The 24,503-nt window shown below is 37.9% G+C and overlaps 1 protein-coding gene and 1 long non-coding RNA gene across 2 annotated transcripts; both read left to right on the top strand.

Annotated features, from left to right (window-relative positions):
- The first annotated feature begins 2,920 nt into the window (after nt 1–2,920).
- Nucleotides 2,921–17,700, top strand: LOC136255836 (uncharacterized). The gene is made up of 3 exons (XR_010701126.1): nt 2,921–3,022; nt 9,633–9,989; nt 17,425–17,700. It is a non-coding gene; the product is annotated as an uncharacterized lncRNA (long non-coding RNA).
- An 89-nt stretch (nt 17,701–17,789) lies between these two features.
- On the top strand, nt 17,790–18,657 carry LOC136255082 (carcinoembryonic antigen-related cell adhesion molecule 8-like). The gene is made up of 3 exons (XM_066047803.1): nt 17,790–18,078; nt 18,300–18,575; nt 18,635–18,657. The coding sequence occupies exons 1-3, from the start codon at nt 17,790–17,792 to the stop codon at nt 18,655–18,657; spliced, it is 588 nt and encodes a 195-aa protein (XP_065903875.1).
- Nucleotides 18,658–24,503: the final 5,846 nt, after the last annotated feature.

The raw sequence follows: 24,503 nt of genomic DNA, 5'->3' as shown, positions 1-24,503 counted from the left end.
AGAAATTAAGAGGCCCAGGGCAAAGAGTTAAAGTGGGGCCCTTGACCCAAGTTGTAAGGTGAAGACCAAAAAAAAAAAAAAAAAAAAAAAAAAAAGGTCACAACCTGCTGGCAATGACAATAACTACCCATCACCAACCATATCTCCTTATCTATAAGCTTGCTACACTGCTCCTCTGAAGAATAATGTGACTGCTCTATTAGAGTATTTAGATCTGACTGCTCTATTAGAGTATATCGATCTTTTAAACAGGTATTCAGGGGGCCCTTCATGGGGCCTCCTGGGGCCCCTTTCAGGCTGGGGCCCGGGGCAAAATGCCTCAGTTGCCCCCCCCCTGTGGGCGGCCCTGGAAGTTACAACAAAAAATATTTGGGTGCTTACTGAACGATCGTCAAATGCCCCATAGTGGGGCAGCAGTTTCGTGTCAATTCCCCCTGTAAAGCCCCACTTACGCCCGAGGGGGGGGGGGGGGGGGGGGTGGAGGGGCAATACATTGATAGGTGCATAACACTATAAAGTGACTGTTCTATTAGAGAGTATCAATCATACAATGCATTTGAGTGTTCAATTTCAGTTTGCAGTTTCCACTGACTGCTCCATTAGGGAGTATCAATCTATTTTCATGGAATTAAACTCCATAGTTTGAAATATCCACCTATTAATTGCCAGCATTATGCTGACATAGCACTCCAGCCTAGCTATTATGCTTCAAGTTTTATTATGCTGGCATATTATTTTGACGCAGGCCTAGAATCAGTAGTTACTTTGAATCAGGCTACAATGTTATTTAAAATTATATCTCACCAAATCGATATTAATGCTGATGATTTCCTTTTTCCTAATCCTAACCTACATCACACCAGAGGCCATGATAAGAGATTTTTAACCCCAATGACTAGAATTGACTGTTATAAATTTTCTTTTTTCCCCTCTGCAATCAATATTTGGAATTCCTTACCCCAACACGTGATTGATTTAACAGAGATTGACCAATTCAAGCGCAGCCTAGCTGGACTAGTAACTGTTTAATAATTTATCAATGTGTATATATGGTCTTGTGTATAGTAAATATTGTATAATTATATAAGTTTGTTTTTCTTTTGTAATTGACAGTAGCAATTGTACCCTTTTTTGTGCACCATACTCTTTTGAGGTCTGCACAACAATCAATAATAATAATAATAATAATCCAATAAACTTTTGAGCCCCTTTCAGGGTGCATATTGTCTAGGCAAATCTACCGAACAAATCCTCCTTTATGTTGTTGATACTATTGTTAGTGCTCTGGATTGTGGAAAAATTGTATGCACAGCCTTTTCAGATCTTCAAAAAGCATTTGATTCTTTGGATCACACCATTTTACTAAATCGTCTTAGTGAGCTGGGTGTGCTTGGGAGTGAACTTACGTACATGGTTCACAAACTATCTTTCCAATCGTGTCCAGCAAATAAAACATAATGGTGGTGCTTCTTCTCGGACAACTGTAAGGGGTGGGATCCCTTAGGTATGCAGTGCTCTGGGACCACTGTTGTTTCTTGTTTATGTTAATAAAATGCCTTCTATTATCAAGTTTGGTAAACTACTATAATTTGCAGATGACACCACACTTACCTGCTCTGGTTCTGACATTGACTCGATGAAAAAGCAATTAGCTACCCCATGGTTTCTGATTGGATATCTGCTAGTCGTCTGAAGCTTAACATCAATAAATCTAGTATAATGTGGTTTACACCTAAACCATCCCAAAATGTCTCATGTCCCTCCATTATTGTTAATGACAATCAGATAAAAGTAGTCAACCACCAAAAATGTTTAGGAATCAGAAGTTATGTTAGGACCATCAAGCTAATGATGTATGCAAACGAGTTGCGTATTATCTGCATTATCGGAACTCTTTGACATATTCCATCCTGAATTTGTTAACAGAATAGCTGATCTTTTCGAGAATAACTGACGCATTGCCAGTGTGCGGTTCTCCTTTGGAGTTGCTTGTTTACAGTGAGTGACTGCAAAATCATGCTGTCCGCATAGCTAAATAAATCTTTACATGTGTCTCTACATCGTCGAGAGTTGAACTGGCTATCCATTCCTGACACTATACAATTACATTCTGTTGCTGCTATATTTTGCTAGAATCGCTACTACCAGTGAAAAGAGAGAGATAAACATCATAATAATTTTACAATATTACATGTTGTGGTAAACAGAAGCTTTACTTGTTTTGTTGAGTTTTGTAATTAGGTTATTAGCTAGCACTTATATATTTAAACAACTTGTTTATGGTTGTGTAAATGTCTTTGTTAATTGGTAAACAACTTATTTATGGTTGTGTTAATGCCTTTGTAAATTGGTAAACAACTTGTTTTTGTATTGTAACCATGGTAGCTATTGTAAGATTATGCATGGTAGCTATAGACTTGCATTGCTGTACACTTGGTGTTTTTTTTGGTGATCAAAGTTATTATTCAAAAGTATATCGTGTGAAGAAAGGAATATTACAAATGTACAATATTAGTACAAGGGGTGAGGAGTCCAGTCTCAGGGTGTTACCAAGTTTAATACTAAAAAAGTAATAAATCAAATCAAATCAAAGTAAATCAATGAAGGACAACTTAGCTATACCTGGTATAGTTGCTACATTTTCCCTTGTAAATACTGATGCAAGTAGGTTGTTCAAGACCATGGTCTTATTTATATCATTAGTGACTGTGTCACTGTCACGGTATGACCTCCAACAGATACTAGTGACTAGTGAAACTCCTGTATCATCTTTTGCAGCACCGTTCAATAAAAGACCAGAACTTCTTGCTGTTCATCTTATACCTAATAATGTAGTACAGCCTCTCTTTTACTGATGCTGTACATGTTTTTCCCTACATAAACAATTTTTTTTAAACAATTGCGGAGTTCATGCGGAATTGGACGCGGAAAGGAGTCACGTGATTGTATATGACTCCCGAAGAAATGATTTTCAAGAGGTTTCTTCATTTGTGCATGACATTCTATGTACTTTCTGAGACAGGTAGACTATAAAATACAAAATATAATACTGTATTATCGTAATGTGTAATGTAGCGAATGTGGTAACAGGCAAACCCTAGGGAAAACCCAACAGAACAGCGTTGGCATATCCGTCTATGACGAACGTTTCGCTTCCATTCTGGATACTGCATGCAAAAAATCCATGTGCTGTATGGTGATTTTGTATTCTCAGCAAGCTACAACCTAGTTGCAGTGTTGCTCAGAGATTTCAAGTTAATTTACTAATAAAGGACGTGGTTAGTCTCGCGTCGCCAGACCACTTTGTTTTCTCTTTCATTTGGTCCAAATGAAAAAGAAAAAAAAAGCGGTCTGGCCACGCGAGACTAGGACGTGGTTGCAGTGGTGGACAGAATACATCAGAGCAGCTCTGGGCTGATACAGTAGCTATTGAGATAAGTAATTAGACACACTGACTTAGACTCCCAACTTAGTGTAGCCCCATTGTAAACCTTTTCAGCTGTTGTTGCAGCTTGGGTGATTGTCAAATGTAAATAACTGTAGTATACTATACTCTGTATGTGTATGTGTGTACATGTGTATCATGAATCCATATGTATGTAGTATAGGTGATATTCTATGTCCCAGTGATTTGATGATTGAACCCGTCATCATTAGTAATGAAAAGTTATATATTAAATAGGAAATTAAATATATATTAAATTATATATTAAATTAAATATATTAAGTGGTTACTAAACCGAAAAGTGTTTTTTGCAGATAACACAAAATAACTGACAGTCATCCATCTACATGAGTATCAAGCAACTTGTATATGTTAGGGTTTGGTATACCCTCATGCAGTATTTGACTTTAGGGCACGCCTCTAGTAGTTGCCCTGAGCATTCGGCTTTAGGGAATGTGTCTAGTCGTTGACCCCGAGCATTCGACTTTAGGGGACACAAAAAGTAGTGTTAGGGTTAGGGTTGAGTTCAGCTTTGGTTTCTTCTTCACCTTTCGGTTACGTTCTTCTTACCAAACAGCTTACTTCTTGAATCATCACATTTATAAGATGGAGGTTAGCAGTAAGCAGCGGTAGCACAGTGGTTAGCACACTGGCCTAGCACACTGTCTGTCCAGGGTTCAAGCCCCAGATAAATTTTGTGTTTTGTTTTTTTTCATTTCATTTTAGTAACCCTTTTTTGTCTGTTGGTTCAATAGCCGGTACAACTTATTGAACCAACTTTCGGTTCAGTATCCACTGCCTATTAAATAGATGAATATATATATAAGAGCCTTCATCACATGTGGCCACAAAGACTAGCTCAAAAATTGAAACCGGTGTGGGCATGGCAAGGATGGGAAATACAAAGATGCTTGCTATAGTCTAAACTAAGTACAAGATTTAAGGTAGAGCACAGCCACTCCTGCAGACACATGCTATAAAAATACTCCAGCACATACTTTTGAGGCACTATCTAGATTTCATAGTAGTTAGAAAAAAATAGCATTAATTTTGTTGGTACTCCACTTTACTTCTTTGCTTACAAGACTAAACTTGTAAGAGGTGATGATTAGAGTCCAATGGACGTAAATGTAGTATTCTGATATTACAATAATCTGATCTAAAAGATCTCACCATTACATTTATGACTCATTATACTTCTAACAGTGCGATAAATGTTTTAGCATATGGCGCCCAATGAGAATGAGTTATCAAGATAGGTACCGTAGATTGGATTGTATCTTGTGATGCTTCTGAATGCCTCATATATATCACCCAATGAAATTAAATCAAAGTAAATAGCACTCGTAACTGACAACTAAAGGAGTTATTATTTGGGTGAGGCCAAGAAATACTGACAAATAACTTGCTATAATTTATAAAACATTGGTCCATCATCATTCACTCGTACAGTCTTGCTGCATTCCTCTGTAACTCTAATTAGCTAGTAATTTATAATTATTAGCACTTTACAGTAGGGCTGAGCGATACTACCGTTTTAGCGATATATCGCGATATTTTGAAAGTATCGATATCGCGATATTTTGTTATTAACTATCGTGATACCATGCCTGTACATTATTGTCATTTGTTATGCAGTACTAGGCTAAGAATCCTTGTAAATGATTAAGTCCACCCATCTGGTTTCCCCTGCAGAGAAGTGTAAACACCATAACAACCTCAAAGCATGTGTTACAATAACTGTTACTGTAAACAATGATGATAGTGGCTAGTTTGCTATCACCTATAAGGACCTTCTGCAGGAATGCTGAGCAATATGCTATGTAGCACCAGCTATGATTGACTTATTTGTAAGTATCGTGAACTATTCAGTATCGTGAATAGTGGCTTTAGTATCGATCGTGATACTAAAATGGCAGTATCGCTCAGCCCTACTTTACAGTGACCAGCACTGAAGGTCTGACAGCAACATGTGCTGCAGCCTTAGGATTACCTAACCTAATTCAAGGACTTAGAACTAGCTGCCTTTTTTCTCCTCTACAACACCGGACTATTGAGAAAGGTACCAATTTACTAGCCAATTAGATTTACAGGGAATTAATACAGTCAGACTGCACAAGTCAATGATATAGGACCACGATTATTGTAAATTATACTTAGTTGCCAGTATATATTGACATACATTTCTAGATATTAGCTCGTTTAGTTGCCAGTTGCTTTTAGTTTCGTGGACACATATTTTTTTTGTAAAGCCAAGCTGTTTTTTTGTATGGTGTATATAGCTATTACTGTATTGTATCATAAATCAGATATCACTGGCTTTTCTAGGAGACATAACATGTGGCACACAATTCGTCAATAAGACTGTCTTATAGGGCTCTAAAACAACAACAGATATTAAAGTTAAATGGTCTTTGTAAAGAGGTGGTCTTTGTTAGAAGGTAGTCTTTTAAAAGAGGTGACCACTAATTGAAATTACCTAAGTACCATTCCACTATTCCATTCCATTCCTGAATCCAGACGTCCGGCACAGCCAGGCTAGTGAAGTCAATGAGTATATAGTTACAAGCATAGTGTGGACTGATCATTATGTAGTAGTTATACTATTGGCATAAGTGTGGGTACATAATTTTTTGTGTCATCCACCTAACTGATTCTTTGGAATGGGTAGTGCTAAAAGCCGGAACGAAATCGTTATTGCAGATTGTACACCGTTTCTTAGCATTGCATAGTGACTAGAATTGTGCTGAAGTTAGTTTTCTTCTACTTGTAGGCATGCTAGACTTCGCTCGCTCGAAGTTTTTATTTAATGCCCACTTCACGAAAGTGTTTTGCAATTACCTACGCTGAAAAACTATCATTTAACCTGCTACACTGTTATTTTGTAAGCACTGTAAGCATATGATTCACAACCACTAACATACACTGTGGTTAACTCTCGTAAATTATTGCCCATGCTGGCAGACTTCAGAAAACCATCCTCGCTGTTACTAAAGAGTTGGACACGACTATAACATGAAAATACTACAGTAGTTTACCTTTTAGAATGATAAGGAAGCAATTCTACATCAAGATTAAACAGAATTTGATGGATTGGTAAGAGCACAACATGCTACGTGGCGGGCATTAAACAGAAACTTCATTAGCGCGATTTCTAGCTTGCATATAAGTAGAAGGAAATGAACTCTAGCACAATTCTAGTCACTGTGTGGCAGTTGGAAACGATGCAAAATCCGTCTCAAACAATTTTCTACTAGGCGCACGCCCCAATTGATTCCGTTCCGGCTTTTAGCACTACCCCTTTGGAATAGTACATGGATTACTCTACTTGTAGTGATTCCATAAATCAGAAAGCTATAATTATACTATTATGAAGTTTCTCTGCCTTTAATAATTAGCTGGGCTGTATGCAAATTACCTATACAACTATTATTTGCACTCAACAATGTCCAGTATTCCTAGGAGTACCCTTACATTATAATAGAAAAGTAATATGAAATCTAAAATAGCAGAAAATATGAAATATGAAGAAATAATTGCAGTGATGAGATATTTTCATTATCATTATTAATTAGTGTTGTAAACCAGTTTGGAAAAACTGGTTATTAACAGGTGTTGTCTAGGTCAAGTCAATTATTGGCTAAGAAGCCTTTAACTGGTTTTGCCCACCCACTTGGTAAACCATAAATTACCCCTGCTGACAAGTGTTAACATCATAATATAACCTCAAAGCATGTGGAAATATGTGCTTGTAATAGCTGTTATTGTAAGGCAGGATGTTGATAGTCACTTTGGTACCACCCTAAGGCTTCCAACAGGCATGTTTAGTGCCATAATGTCTGCTAATTTACAATCAGACAATAACAGGTCAATATCCAATAACCGGTTTTAGTAAACTCTGCAGGTTCACAGAACTATTATTAATGCATTCTTGCCCGTTACTATGTACCATGCATTACAGACAATGAAGATTTGTTTATTTTCCAGTACTTAGTGTGCGGTGTGCGTTTCATCTTGTCTATATTTTCTGACTATAGTTTTTCTTTTGCTACATGTGATGTATGTAAGTTCACCAAAGATGAATTAAGCAAATAAATGGAAGAAAAATCAAGAATTTTAAATTTGAGTGGGGACAATGCATTTACTTTAGTCTGGTGTAGCCACCCCGCATGTGTTGTGCTCACGCTATGCGTGCGGGTTGGCTACATCAGACTAGCATACTTATTTAATTAATTTTTATTTTTGTGGTGCACTCAAATTTAAAATTAAAACTTTCCTTATACCTGTTTGTAGTACGTAGTTCTCATGAATATCCTTTCTCTTATTAAACACTACATCAGCTTCAGTAATCAGGTTATCATGTAAAGAGTAATACCAAGAGTACATAATAATATTATTATGTACTCTTGGTAATACTATTTAGTTTCTACCAGGAAGACATCAAGGTACTTGTTTAATCAAGTTATGTAATGGTGGCCAGAAGCCATACATTATGAGCAATATCAGTTACACTGTATGTGGGGGTATTTCCTTTGTTTTCTTGCTTTGATCCCTTCCTCTAAATTTGTTTCTAAGAGTATTGTGCAAACTGTAAAAGGGGGTGAAACCACAGAAACCCACCTAGATGCAACGCTGCTGTGATTTGAAGTGTCAAAGTGATATATATATATATATATATATGTACCACTCTGCGTGGGCAGTTCAAAGGCACCGCCAGTGCCATAATTTGTATATTGCACTGCTGCAGCGAGTGCATTATAACTTATAATGCACTGGTTGCGGTTTTGTAGACCACAACGAGTGCATTATAAGTTATAATGCACCGACCGCAGTGCAATATACAGATATTGCACTGGCTGTGGTTTTGTGCAGCATAGCACAAGTGCCGGTGGCGAAGACCACTACGACACCTCACCTAATAGGTGGAAAGACACTTCACAGATCACTCGAATTCTTTTATAGCCTGACATGTAAAGATCGATTGTGGGCCATAACGTCACCAATACGTATAATGTTTACAAGTAGCCAATGGCGATCGAAAAAGCCAACGCAGGTGGCCACAACTCTAGTCTGCATACGTATATATATATATATAAATGTACTTATACACCTTACTGGTCTGGTGCCATCTTAGCCCAGATTAAACTGTAGTCCACTTCGACAATGACTCAATAAAACAAATATATTCTAAATAATACTAACCTTTACGTTCGATTGTGGGAACCAGTTTTGTCATGCCACCAGATTCGAGTTTAGCCAGTGTCAATAGTAAGAATTAGACTAGTATTGTTTAGTAGTTAGGTTTTGTTTACTTAAACCGTCTATTTAGCTGATTTTTTTCGCTCGAGAGAATCACTATGGTGATTAGTCTGGTGCTTAGTCTATATGGTACACTGGCATGCTGAGCACTACATGATGAGAATCGAACAGCGAATGTAGGTTAGTGCTATAACCCATAGCGTACTAGCTTTCAATATCTCAGGTGGCTGCAGTACTACAGGGGGAACGTCATCGCAACGTCTGGCTTGGTTACCCACAATCGATGTTAGAAACCTGGCCTTTATAAGTGTTACAGCTGTCTTGTGAGACTCTCCCCACCTATTAGGTGAGTGGTACATAACTGTTATACAACGTGCACTCGTGCTCTGCCTGTATAAACGCACTTGCCTTCGGGCCTGACGGCCCTCAGGCTCATGCGTTTATATCAGGCAGAGCACTCGTGGCCGTTGTATAACTATATAATATATGTGACCAGGCCTGCGAAAACAGGGCATGTGGGCACAAACTACACCCCATTACTCTATAGGTCATATCTCAGTATTGGAAATGTATATTTCCATTCTGTAATTTGTATTATGATGCCAATTAAATGCTTTCTAAGAGCTGAAAGTTGCAATGCCATTGCATAATGGTACAAAATGTTATGAGTGATGAAAATGTGAAAAAGTAGGCAAAAATCATGTGCCCACATGCCCTATTATCGCAGGCCTGGTCACATATATAATAGTTTTGTGAATTAGTCAATGCATGCTGTAGTTAAAATTACTTAGTCTCGCCAGCCAGCCTGTATTTTTTTCATTTGGTCGGACTTTTTTCACCAAATGTCAAAAGAAAAAATACAGGCTGGCGAGACTAAAAGTTACAGGTTGTAATGATATTGTGTACTTTTTCTTTTATACCCTTACAGCATTGTATACTATTGCTCAGAACAGATGTATTATTAGCCCTACATCACCAACATCTTTGACAGCCACAGGAGGAAAATTAGCTAACAATACTAGAAATGTGATGATAGATTGTAAATGTATCATGGATAGAGGTGGACTATTCAAAAAAATTAATTGGTTTACTTTTGATAGAAATCCTGTAAACAATTTGAGCAGTGCACTTAGTGGAGTTCCATACACAAGTTTTAATACTCATGGGAAAATTATGACTCTGATTATTCCTGAATTTATTGATGAATACAGTGGCACATACATTTGTTCACCTGGACTTACTGTGCCTCATAGGAGCAATAGAGCCACCATTGATCTTACATTACGTAAGAGAGTTGCTATTATGTATGTGTAAGTGCAATTATGTATGATAGTAAAAATAGTATTGTAGGCACTTTATCTGTTCAGTGCTAGTAACTGCATAATTATTACATGCAGCTGCATTACATGTTATGTTTTAAGGCATGTACTGTATGTTAGTATGTATGTATTTCCTCGACAAGTGTTCTTGTCAAGAGTATGTGTGCTGAGATTGAGAGGTAATAAAGGAACTGAGGCACATATGAAAACTACAGTGTAATTACAAACACAACTTTCTACGTATTTGAATATAGGTCATCCAACTAATAACATCTTCAACTAAATGTATTGTGACTTTTTATTGCAAATTTTATCTAATCAAAAACAGCCAAGCTGTAAAAAAAGGTGCGGCCCCCATAAAGGCCATGGTGAAAAAAGATGTGAAATCCAAGGTGGCGGCCAAGAAATGGCTGTGATGGTAGGTTAATGGTTACATTTTAATAACAACAATTCAGGTGAATTTGGTGCCAAGACCAAGCGGCACAAAATTCACCTGAATTGCCGTTATTAAAATGTAACCATTAACCTACCATCACAGCCATTTCTTGGCCGCCACCTTGGATTTCACATCTTTTTTCACCATGGCCTTTATGGGGGCCGCACCTTTTTTTACAGCTTGGCTGTTTTTGATTAGATATCACTTCTTTTTGTATTTGTATACTGCAAAGCCGGCCTATGGCTGGCTTTGGGGCTTTTTTAACCCATGTGTTTTTTTCTTTACCACAGGAAGAAGAAAAGAACTTAAAGAAGAATTTTAGTACTTCAATTATTTTTGATTTTATTAGTAATTATACAATTTATATACACTAGTGGGGCAAAAAATTTATTAATTTTCAACAAGTAGAATAGGGATCAAAGATTTGATTTTGAAAAAAACTGCGTAAACAAGAAGTAATAGGGATGATAATCCACAAAATTCTATGCATCATCAGTTCAAAGCAAGTTATTTGAATAGTGTACACTCAATTTGCGATTCCTATTTCAACATTTTAACAAAATTTAACCACAAGTTGAAATAGGAATCGCAAATTGAGTGTACACTATTCAAATAACTTGCTTTGAACTGATGATGCATAGAATTTTGTGGATTATCATCCCTATTACTTCTTGTTTACGCAGTTTTTTTCAAAATCAAATCTTTGATCCCTATTCTACTTGTTGAAAATTAATAAATTTTTTGCCCCACTAGTTTCATGATTTTTTTCATGTCCATGCACATGGACTACTTCTTAAATATACGTTCAACAGTACATGATTGTTTAATAAAGAAACCCATTGTAATATCAACTGGCAATAAACAATTACATAAATAAGTTTAATAAACAATTAGTTAACAATACAGTTAACAATACAGTAAACAATACCACTTTCCTTTGACGAGTAGATAAATCCACTAGTGTGACCGTTTACTGCAACGAAGCGGTGCGAAATCTCAACACGAGTAAAACACACGCTTGACAAAACGTGGTCGACTCCAATTAAAGTGCTGAGTATACGGAGTATCCCGCTTTTTATTTTTCAATCGCGTACGGAAGGGACACACCCCTTTTCAATTCGAAATTTACCAGTGTGTTCCAATAGCTTACAAGCCTTGTTATGTCGACTCTTAGCTGGTAAACAGCTGAAGAATATAATAGAAAGTATACACGAAAGGCGTACAGTAATAGTTTAAGTGACGAGGTGCGGGCCACACCCCCTTCACTGTCTCGTAATGAAGGAAGTCTAAAACCCGAGTTTCAGTGAACAATAGTTATGTTTAATGTTTAGTGTGATACAACTTGATGCATTTTAGTCCTGTGAGCTAAAGCAATGGAATTTTAAACAATTCTATATTATCATCTGTATGGCTTCTCGATCGAATGGCGTCTCGAAGAGTGATTCTTGCTCTATATCTCGCAATCGCATTAGAGAGGGAAGATTTTAATACCACACAGACCTGGGTACGAATGTTTTTTAAATACGCCATACGTTTTTAGGGCTGATATCTACTTCCTACGAGCTGTAGGCGCGCGAAACAAGAAAGAAAGAAGAAAGAAAGAAGAAGATGGAGAATCTAACCATTTTCAAAATTTTAAAAAACACCTAAAACCATTTCCCTTACTTTTAATACTTGTTGGCTAGTGTTGTAAACACAAAAGAAAGGTCTAGAATGTTTTAGAAATAAAATTTAAAGCCCGGAAGGCTGCTTTTGGCGTGCGTTCTATTAGAGTGTTTTGAAAAATTTCTGCCTGATCCCTATTATGTACCACTACCGTGGTACATGATATATTTATTACATGCTCATTATTCCCCACAGGATTTTTTTTGCAGCTGATCTCTCTACTGGGTGACTTGAAATGTAGCTGAACTATATACAGGATGGTTTCTTTGTAGCTGAACTCTCTACAGGTGATTTGTTTGCAGCTAAACTCTCTACATGGTGGTGTCTTTATAGCCGAACTCTCTACATGATGGTTTCTTTATAGCTGAACTCTCTATAAGGTGACTTCATCTAGCTGAACTCTCTACAGGGTGATTTTTTTGTAGCTGAACTCTCTGCAGGGTGATTTGTTTGCAGCTGAACTCTCTACATGATGGTTTCTTTGTAGCTGAACTCTCTACAAGGTGACTTCGTCCAGCTGATCTCTCTACGGGGTGATTTGTTTCTAGTTGAACTCTCTACAGGTGAATTGTTTGCAGCTAAACTCTCTACATGGTGGTTTCTTTGTAGCTGAACTCTCTACAAGGTAACTTCTTCTCTACAGGGTGATTTGTTGTAGTTGAATTCTCTACAAGGTGGTTTGTATGAGGCTGAACTCTCTACATGGCGGTTTCTTTGTAGCTGAACTCTCTACAGAGTGATTTGTTTGCAGCTGAACTCTCTACATGATGGTTTCTTTGTAACTAAACACTCTACAAGGTGACTTCTTCTAGCTGATCTTTCTACAGGGTGAATTGTTGTAGCTGAACTATCTACAAGGTAACTTCTTCTAGCTGATCTCTATACAGGGTGATTTGTTTGTAGTTGAATTCTGTACAGGTGGTTTCTTTGTAGCTGAACTCTGTACATGATGGTTTCTTTGTAGCTAAACTCTTTACAAGGTGACTTCTTCTAGCTGATCTCTCTACGGGGTAATTTCTTTGTAGCTGAACTCTCTATATGATGGTTTCTTTGTAACTGAACTCTCTACAAGGTAACTTCTTCTAGCTGATCTTTCTACTGGGTGATTTGTTTGCAGCTGAACTCTCTACATGGTGGTTTCTTTGTTGCTGAACTCTCTACAAGGTGAATTCTTCTACCTGATCTCTCTACAGGGTGATTTGTTTGTAACTGAACTCTGTACAAGTGCGTTTTTGGGGGTGATCTCACTGCAGGTTGATTTGTTTGTAGCTGAACTCACTTTGCTTGTAGCTGAACTCCTTGCATTGTATCTAGTTTCTAGCTGATCTCTCTACAGGGTGATTTGTTTGTAGCTGATCTCTCTACAAGTTGATTTGTGTGTAGCTGATCTCTCTGCAGGTTGATTAATTTGCAGCCGATCTCTCTACAAGGTAATTTGTTTGTAGCTGAACTGTCTATAAAGTGATTTATTTGTAGCTGATCTCTCTGCAGGTTGATTTGTTTTAGCTGAACTCTCTACAGGGTGATTTACTTGTAGCTGAACTCCTTACATTGTGACTAGTTTCTAGCTGATCTCTCTACAGGGTGATTTGTTTGTAGCTGATCTCTCTACAAGTTGATTTGTGTGTAGCTGATCTTTCTACTGGTTGATTTGTTTGTAGCCGATCTCTCTACAGGGTAATTTGTTTGTAGCTGAACTCTGTACAAGGTGCTTTTTTGTAGGTGATCTCACTGCAGGTTGATTTGTTTGTAGCTGAACTCACTAAAGGGTGATTTGCTTGTAGCTGAACTCCTTACATTGTGTCCAGTTTCTAGCTGATCTCTCTACAGAGTGATGTGTTTGTAGCTGAACTCTCTATAAGGTGATTTATTTGTAGCTGAACTCCTTACATTGTGTGTAGTTTCTAGCTGATCTCTCTACAGGGTGATTTGTTTGTAATTGATCTCTCTACAAGTTGATTTGTGTGTAGCTGATCTCTCTGCAGGTTGATTTGTTTGTAGCCGATCTCTCTATAGGGTAATTTGTTTGTAGCTGAACTCTCTATAAGGTGATTTGTTTGTAGTTGATCTCTCTGCAGGTTGATTTGTTTTAGCTGAACTCTCTACAGGCTGATTTGTTTGTAGCCGATCTCTCTACAGGGTAATTTGTTTGTAGCTGAACTCTCTACAAGTTGATTTGTGTGTAGCTGATCTCTCTGCAGGTTGATTTGTTTGTAGCCGATCTCTCTACAGGGCAATTTGTTTGTAGCTGATCTCTCTACAGGGTGATTTTTTTGTAGCTGACCTCTCTTCAGGGTGATTTGTTTCTAGCTGATCTCTCTACAGGGTGATTTTTTTGTAGCTGACCTCTCTTCAGGGTGATTTGTTTCTAGCTGATCGCTCTACAGGTTGATTTGTTTGTAGATGAACTCTCTACAGGGTAATTTGCTTGTAGCTGAACTCCTTACTTTGTGTCTAGTTTGTAGCTGATCTCTCTACAGGGTGATTTGTTTGTAGCTGAACTCCATACATTGTGTGTAGTTTCTAGCTGATCTCTCTACAGGGTGATTTGTTTGTAGCTGATCTCTCTACAAGTTGATTTGTGTGTATATAGCTGATCTCTCTGCAGGTTGATTTGTTTGTAGCCGATCTCTCTACAGGTAATCTGTTTGTAGCTGAACTCTCTATAAGGTGATTTGTTTTAGCTGAACTCTCTACAGGGTGATTGCTTGTAGCTGAACTCCTTACATTGTGTCTAGTTTCTAGCTGATGTCTCTACAGGGTGATTTTTTGTAGCTGAACTCTCTTCAGGGTGATTTGTTTCTAGCTGATCTCTCTACAGGTAGATTTGTGTTGATTTGTTTATTGCTGATCGCTCTAAAGGTAATTGATTTGTTGCAGTTGAACACCCTGCAAAGTGTTTTGTTTGTAGCTGATCACTCTAAAGGGTAATTTGTTTGTAGCTGAACTCTCTCCACAGTGACTTGTGTGTAGCTGAATTCTGTGTAACTAAATTCTCTAGAGAGTGACTTAATTGTAGCTGAATTCTCTACACAGTGCATGACTTGTTTATAGCTGAACTTTCTTCAGTGTGACTTGTAATGTTCTGAATCTCTACAGTGGTATATTTGCTTAACTCTCCACATGGTGACTGTCTTCTTGCTGAACTGTCTATAAGATTAACTGTTTGCAGCTGAACTCCCTACAGAATAACTTGTGATGTAATAAAATTCTATAATGGAGTAAATAAATTAGCCGAATGCTCTATTAGGGTGACTGTTCTATTAGAGTATCTCGATCTCGCATTTGCTACACGGAGTTGGATTTCGAATCATAACTCAGTGGTTTGTAATCCGATTCTTCTGTACTACTGCAAGGACTTTCTATGAAGATTATTCCAGCTATACACCGATTTTCAGCTCATTTCTCTAAGCGGTTTGCCTAGCAGGTGTGAAAACTAATACTTTTTTATTCATAAAAATCGATCGCGTAATTGTGACACAGGTTGGGTTTTGTGTCATATCTCCGTGGTCTTTATCTCGATTCCTTTCAAACCACCAAAAGGCACTCCTACGATGGTTACTCCATCTACATAGCAATTTTCAACTCATTCCATGAAGCGGTTTACCCTGTAGGCGTGACAACAAATCGATCTTGTTTTACGCGAATAATCGGTCATAACTCCTGAACCATTCATCGGATTTGTACCAAATTTGATGCTAGGATTCGCCTTTGGACTCCCTTTCTGTGTGCCAAATTTCAAGGCGATCGGAGTACGCGTTTGCGTGTTATAGCAATTTTTGCAAGTGTGCGAAAAGACGAAGAAGAAGAAAGAAAGAAAAAAAAACGAAACTTTGGCAGCTCGTATCTCGGAAATGGCTGGAGCGATTTCCTTCCAATTTGGAATGTAGACTCCCTTGGCTGGCGGGCAACTGTGTAGCAAGTTTGGTTCCAATCAGATAAGTGATCACTGAGATACAAAGGTGTGAAAATGACGTTTTCGTTCTTCCTGTCAATATACTCACGGTGTGGCGCGCCGGCTTCTTGGGCCGCACGACACACTACCGTGTGTCGTGATCTACACAAAAATTATTGCTGTTCTTTGTCTGAATATTTCTTACCACAACTACATAATGTCTTCTTTTACTGTAGTTAATGTATTAACTTACAAACAAACTATAGTTGTTTCAGTCACTACTTAATATGACCAAGCAACCTTCTTCACTTTGAAAGACACTTCCACTCATCGAGTCACTTGTGGGCACTTTGCCACTTGTAGACACTTTACCACTTGTAGACACATATTATTTATCACTTTGTCATGAAAGTACAGGCCTAGTTGTGAGAATAATAGAAAAGCAGCTAAATATTTCTGTCCATAATTATGTTAAAGTTTTTCCGCAAGTACTTTACAGGAAATAAAGCATGACTAAGATGCTAATAAATCATGCAGCAAAGGTGAGTGCTTTATTGCCATTGAGACCAAGTGCTGAGTGTTTTGTTCTATGTATGGCAAAAGCAATGTAGTGATTTAAAGTATTTATGGAACATTCTATTGGATTGAAGCCCATGCAATGTATAAAATGTGCCAACATGTTAGTATACTTATACTGGTGGTTCACTTACACATGTTGACAGTATGCAGGTAAGTGTGAATAGTCCAGGTGCACATTATCACTAGTGGTAGTGTTTCATCTGCCTTGTAGTTTACAACAAGCCTGTTATGTTATGTTCAGTGTAACAATGGTAGTTAATATTCTGTAGACTAAGCTGATGACTATTGAGTTCTCCCTCCCCCCTCCCATTATGTTGCAGTGCTCAGCTGTCCTGAGGGTTGTTGACATGCTATAAAGCACGTGGTGCCACTTACTGTCATACAGTAACTGTACTTTGTTAAGCTTTGAAGGTTCATATAGTACAGTAAAGTATACACTTTTGCTTGGTGTCACACATGTAAAGTTCTTTAAACAACTATTACAATAAAATGCATTTAATGAATTGAACTAGAAATTTTCAATAAGGTGTAGGGATGATGGTGTGAAAATAGTAAGTCACACATGCTTCATGATATGAGTATACGTTACGTATGTGTATATTACATTTTTGTAATTCACATTACTTACACTTTGTCATTATCATACCTTTGTGCTACATATGCGATTGTTTATGCATGAGAATTGAGAAGCACCATTCTTTCTAGTTAGATGTGTAAGTGTGCATTATTTAAAACTTAGTGTACTTTTACTTCAGCATTTGTCTGCTTGTTCAGTCCATAATAAGAGACTCGTTGTTACTTTATATGTCATGTACTTTTCCATTAGTTGTTCCTGCTCCAAACATAACTCACCATCCAGAAAACCAAGTAATTGAGCTCTACACTAACAACTTCAATCTTACTCTACAATGTAAGGCAGTTGGTTATAAAATAAAATACACCTGGACAAAAAATCATGGAACTATTGTTCCAAATGACCATTATGTCATCAATGATGGTAATTTGAACATTATTAACATCAAACCATCTGATGAAGGTCGATACCAGTGTACTACTAGCAATACTGGTGGAAATAGTTTTTCGACATATGCCGATGTTGTGATCAAAGGTGTGTGCACATGCATATGAAATCCACAAAGATTGTAAAGACAAGTGTTATAACATACTAGAAATATTGTATGTCTTCTCTTCATGTACTTAGTTCCTGCTCCTCATATCATCACTCATCCTACTGATACAAGTGCTGCTGCTCCATTTAGTGGTGTGTTTACATGTTCTGTTCAAGCATATGGCAAAATATCAATTGAATGGGAAGGAAAAGATAATTTACCACGTCCTGTACGATTGTCTTCACCAGAACTGACCACCAGTACACTCACTATCCCCAATGTGACTGAAGATGATGTTGGAACTTATCATTGTGTTGCTTGGGCAAACCAAATAGGAGCAATATCAAATCAAGCAAAACTTACATTAGCAGGTATGCACAGTACATTGTACTGTATCTACTGTATCCATGTACACATATATTGCTCGATCTGCATAATACAGTATAATACGTGATGTTTAGATAACAGACTAGGTTACATGCTGTATGTAGTCCCTTACAATAATACATACTATTCAAGTATAAATACTGAATTTACTTGTACATAGTCAAGCCATGTTTGTAATAGCTATGTGTGTACTGTATATACCCAGACACCCCAGATCGTCCAACAGTATTAATATCTGATCCAGTTGTACACCTCAACAGGAGCAATTTCAATGTGTCAATGAAGTGTATGCCTGACAGGCCAGATCTCAATTACGTATGGGAGAAACGCAATGGTAATTTTCTTATATGGGCAAGAAATGACCTATCATCTCACATAACTCTTACTAATGTGAAGCTAGAAGATTCTGGTGATTATCGATGTACTTTTAGTAATTCTACTGGAAAAATCGCTTCTGATTTCTCTACGTTAGAAATTAAAGGTCAGTGCATAAATACATAAAATCAGAATACACATTTATATAAATGTAACAATTGCTAGCACACACTTTGTTACTGACCTAGATTAAATTTTTGTACTATGTATTATTAGAAGTCATTATGCAGTGTATTAATGCTATTGTTTTTAGTGTCTCTACCAGTTTTTTCATCCCATCCTAATGACATGGAAGTAGATGTTTTTAATAATGTTAGATTCTCATGTGAGGCTGTTGGCTATGGCATCGTTGCACTAATTTGGAAAAGATTGGGTTTGAGAATGCCTATTACAGCTACACAAGTCAACTCAACATCACAGGATAAAGTTAATAGTATCTTATACATAAAAAGAGCAAATGGGTATTATGCTGGAGAGTATTACTGTATTGCAGAAAACAGTGCAGGGCGAGTCAAATCTAAGACTGTGAAGTTGCATGTTCAAGGTACAGTATGTACAGATTGTGTGTGCGTGTGCGTGTGCGTGTGCGTATGCGTGTGCGTGTGTGTGTGTGTGTGGACTCCCAAAGTCTCACCTGAACATGGCACAGCCTCCGATGGGTTACTAGTCATGCCCCAGGGGATTTGCCTGTGCTGACTCATAGCACCTGAGTAGCACACAATTCCCAGTGCTGGTTCGCTGGGTAGGTGTGACCATGCTAGTATGGAAGCTGAAGGCTTTGCGTTGCTTGTGTGTGCGTGTGTGCGTGGTGCCGTGGTGTGTGCATATAGAGTGTGTGTGTATGTGTGTGCGTGTGTGTGTGAGTGTGATATGCATCCATGTATGCCGGTGTGTGTGTGACTAAATTCTGGATGAATAGAGTCATACTGTACATACATATGTATGTGTGTAGATCAGCAAATTTAGTCACATATGTAGCCTGTACTATGTCTATGCATATAGATATAGTGCATGTGCAAAGTGATAATGTCTATAATACAGTATGTTTTGTATGTACTAGTCCCATGTCCAGAGATGATCAGACCACCAGATAATATTACAGTCCTACTAGGAAAAACTGCTAAATTTACATGCTTAGCCCTAAGTCATGGTGTATTGATTTATGACTGGAATAGAGAGGATGGAAAAAGACTTCCCAAGAAGTCAAAGACATCATCTACAACATGGTTGTTTCCTCAAAGGCATGGTCAATTGACAGCAGTGAGAAGCTTGACAGTGTTTGATGCTGAATTATCTGTTGAAGGATCGTACTGTTGCAGAGTTAGCAATGAATGTGGAAGTGTTACTAATTGTGCCTGGTTGGAAGTGAATAGTGAGTAATTCTAAATAAATTTATATCAAATGGCATTCTATTTTATGGGAGGGAAGCCAATTTCCCTTGTCCTGGAAACTGCTTGCCTCTCCTTTGAAATGCCTGTACCCTAATTAATTTAAGACTTTAACCCTGTACACCCTTTTGAAGTACAGTACTGTGATTTTCTGATGAAGTGTTTGGGGTTGCTCTGAAAGTATGTTTGGATTAGTAGCCAATACTCATGAAGGAAAAATGAGGCTGGTGATAAATTTAGGCAGGAAAACCCACAGATTCATAATCCCTACTATACAACAGCATTGAAACCGGGTCGGGTCAACCGGGTCACATTTTCTCCGGGTCATCCAGGTCCGACCCGGTTTACAAATTATCCGGGTCTGACCCGGATTGGATCACGTGAGAAACTAAATTGTTTGTTTGACGACGTGGAAACTTATAAACACTATCGCATAGCTCTTTCGTGAGCCACACCCACTTATCATGTCACCAACATATGCTCAGCTACGCCCATTTATTAGTAAGTGCAATATGTAGCACGAAACTGAGGGTATCTATGGTGAGGGGTAGCTATTGTCAGTAGGTGATGACCTTTTTTTTTTTGGTCTTCAACCTACAGCTAGGCTGAAGTTGCAATATTTACTCAACACGAATCAAACGCTCAAAACGTAGTCTCACTCGCTCGAGACTAGTCGAAACATAGCTCTTATCGCACGCCTCGGCTTTAATTAATCCGGGTCAAATCCGGGTCAGTGGGTCATCCGGGTCAGCAGTAGTGACCCGTTTCAACGTTGCTATACAATACTACTGCACTATTTTGCTGAATAAAAATTTGAGTGCTACAGTTATGAATGATGGTCAATTATTTGATCAAAACACTTACAGGGTGGTTGAAAAGGTTCTCCTATCAGTGTGTGAAGCACATAAAAACACATGCTCTAGCAAGTACTGTAGTCTGGTAATGCTCTGTAGGATACTTTTGAAAAGTATAGCTACATGTACATATTACGTTATAGTTAAGCACCATTACATGTGAGTGCAGAAAATACAGCACGGTGGGGTGTGTAGAGAGGCTAATAAAGCACAAGGTAAAGCTGAGTGCTCTATTAGCCTTGAGACACCCCTAAGTGCTGTATTTTTCATATACACAAGCATAGGCAGTGCTTTAAGTGTTATATTGTACTTCTGGTCGTCTTGCTCAGAGCATTCATCTCCAGTGCTGTACCAATTCAATTTTTGGTGATCAGACTATTAGTAAGTGCTCATATAATCTACTAGTTGTAGAACCAACTGGTATATTATTTTGACTATAGTTTGAGTATTGCACAGGCTTTTTCTTTATTTGTAAGGCTGTGTAAAGGGCTGGACATAGTACTGATAACGGAGTGTAATGGCCACTGTAATTGATGGTTAGGCACGCATTCAGATGCAAAACTAATCTTATGATATGTGTGATGCAATTCTTTCTTTATTTAATGTTGTATGTGTGGGTTTACCAGTCAATAACTATGTTACAAACATGTGAGCAAAAATACGTATTTATACAAAAAATAAAGGATTAATAAAGGATCATAGAAATAGAAAGTTATGAAATTTGGGAATTTGCTTATACCTGCAGATATGCTAGTAGACATACCGTAGGCAGGGAAAGTTATGTGTGGGAAAAGTTTCGCGAATGGCATCCTACTTTGCATACTGGCGGAAAAGTTTTGCGATTCCAACAATTATCTGTTGATTGCGGCAGAAAAGTTTCGCGTTACCTCCACTCGTAGTCGACCTTGAATAGGCACCTCTTTTATTGATTGTTAGTCATGTGCGTTTTAGTCATGGATGCCGAGTACCGCGTAGATAGTTGTGTTAGGGGATACCATTTCTATCAAAACATTTTGGATTCCTTTTTGGAGAAGTTTTACCTTGCTTTCGAGAGGATATGATAGATATGCTGTTGTTGTGTACTAATCAAGCCGCATTGTTAGGCACATGCCTAGGAGGATTTCTACCTTGTACTACGTGTTTTTAAGGAGAGATGGTGCCGTATCATGTGTAGTTACAGGTACTAGAAGATACTCATATGATTTACCACAAGGAGGCATGGAGATCCCGTGTCAGCTCAAATTCACTAGCGATGATAGTAAGAGCTTACAAAAGATTTTTTTAAAACTGTTAGTAGAAAATTTAAGAGAAAGGGACCATGCAAAAGCCCCATTACATACTTCAGAACCATCTTGTAAAGTTTCTGCAGATCTAGGGTCAAGTACCAGTAGTAGTAGCAGTTTGGTGTCAGTGCAAACTACTCTCAATCTTCATGCTGATGGAGACACTGAGATCTGGGTTCGATACGACCACAGAAGACTGAATTTGAATGATAGAATAATTGAAGGGGTCAGCGGTGGTAAAAGGGAGTAACCCACGTTTAGAGATTTGCCATTTTATGAATGTTAATAATGAATGTTAATGTTGATTTGCCATTAAATGAATGTTGATTTGCCAAAATTGCTTTGTTAGGCATGTTAATAATGTTTCCATGAAATTTAACAATGGGACGTAAAAGTTCAAGTCATAACCAAATTAAAATTTGTATTAGTCTATGGCAATTCAGAAATGTCTAAAATTTCTAATTAAGGCCCACCACACGACCATTTTGTTTTTCAAATGTGGGTTATCCTCTTTTTGCACTGACCCCTTCAATTTTGCAGTGTGGAGATGAGGCTTCAGACAAGCATATACAGTTTGCTCAGAAGCTGATAAAAGAACAATTCCCTTTTATTGGTGGATTATACTCAACACTTATGCAAGAAAAGTGTTATAATATTCATGACGGTTCTGTTCAAATAATTCACTGCTTAAATAGGCATCACTGGATTGCTGTCGCCATCATTGGCTGTAACAGCAATTCAGTAATTGTGTATGACTCCCTGTTTCCTGATATTGGTGCAACTACTTGTTCTTTGATCAAGAACATGTTTGGTGGAGATGAGTGTGAAATATCTACAAGTGCAAGCTGGTATAAAGGACTGTGGGATATTTGCCATTGCCTTTGTCACTTCAATTGTACATGGAGAAGACCCTTGTGATGTATTCTACAAGCAAGAGAGCATACGCAAGCGTTTATTTGATTGCTTTGATAAGCTTATCATGACTCTTTTTCAAAGCAGTGACTTACATCTATTATTGTGATTCAGTAATGCTGTTGATTGTAGCTATTAGTACAATGAATTAATTTATCATTAATAATAAAATTATGAATTTGTATATAATCAGTAATTGCAAAAAAAAATCATTATACAGTACACTAAGTCACCTACGTAGTATATACTGTCACGAAAGTTCACTTATGGCAGCAGTGATTCCAGCAGCACGGAAACCATTACGAATCAATACTGGATGGGTATAGATATAATGAACAGCATCCACTATCCACTCAGCTGAAATATGCTTCATTCTTCCCATTGGAAATGTGATTGGCTTAGTTAGACCTTATGTCACTATGTTTAGTGCTAGTATCGTCAATTTGTGTGAGCATCTCCTTGACATACCAATATTATTTTGAAAGTCGTCCTTCAAAAATGTCTTCACCGACTTGTTTACACTAATGTCCATTGATTGAAGTTTCCCTGTACAGTTAGCAGGGACATACACAGTACCAATCCTATCAGACTCAAATAGTGCAACAATCCCATCAGTGCACTGTGCAGAGAAATTATCCATAAGGCATAGTGTTCGCTGGCTACTGGGCAACTTCTTATCTTTCTTGTTTTTCTCCACATTTGGCACAATGATTTTTAAAATGTACCTTTTCATTGACTCTTCATTTGCCCAGTGATTTGGAGTACATGTAATATCCCAACTTGTGGGAATTTGACTTTGGGCAGACAAGCTTTCGTTTTCCCTTCAGATATCAGCTGCGGTGGCAGGAACATTCCAGATGGTGTGCCAGCAAAAACTGCAGTTATAGGCGTTTATCTCCCAAACCGGATACGGGAACACTTTTGGATCCCTGCTTTGCCATAGTCCAGTCACCAACTGGAACACACTTCAGTCCAATCTGGTCAAAGTTTATTAATAATTCAGGTGGGATTTCTTCCAAAGCTACCACAACCTTGATTTCAAACAAAAAAAATCATTCTTTACTACATCAAAGTCTTCCACAGTACTTTTTTCCTTGGTTGTAGCCTTCCGTTTGACAAATCCCATGCATCTGCTGCAACAGATAACATGCCCAGTCTTTTGTCAACACAATTGATCCACCTTCAGATGCTAGCATTCCTGGCTCTCTTCTGCGCATAACTGCTGTACCAACAGATCTTACAACAAGTGTATTTACAGCTGTGTCAACCTCTCATAAAGCAAACCAAATACTCCTGCACTTCCTTGTCATGCTTCTGCCCAATTAGTAATGGCCTTCCTATCTTTGCTGCTTGTAACATTTTTAATTCTATATCCTTGCACCCACGTTTCTTTCTCTTGCGCATTTCATCCAGATATTTAGCTTTCCCACCCCATTATAGTGCTCTCCTTGAGTGTATCTGGCTCAAAATCTTTGCTGAAATGTTGAACAGCTGCCAAATTGCTATGATACAAAGCATACTTGCCTTCTTCGTATTGTCCACTATGCATTGCGCTTTCCTTGAAGTCTTCATTACTGCTTCATTGCCATGTTTTAAA

Source organism: Dysidea avara, chromosome 5 (genome assembly GCF_963678975.1).
Source record: "Dysidea avara chromosome 5, odDysAvar1.4, whole genome shotgun sequence".
In the NCBI taxonomy this organism is placed as follows: domain Eukaryota; kingdom Metazoa; phylum Porifera; class Demospongiae; order Dictyoceratida; family Dysideidae; genus Dysidea; species Dysidea avara.
Note: the sequence above shows the minus strand (reverse complement) of the source record. Positions and strands in the feature narration are given on the sequence as shown.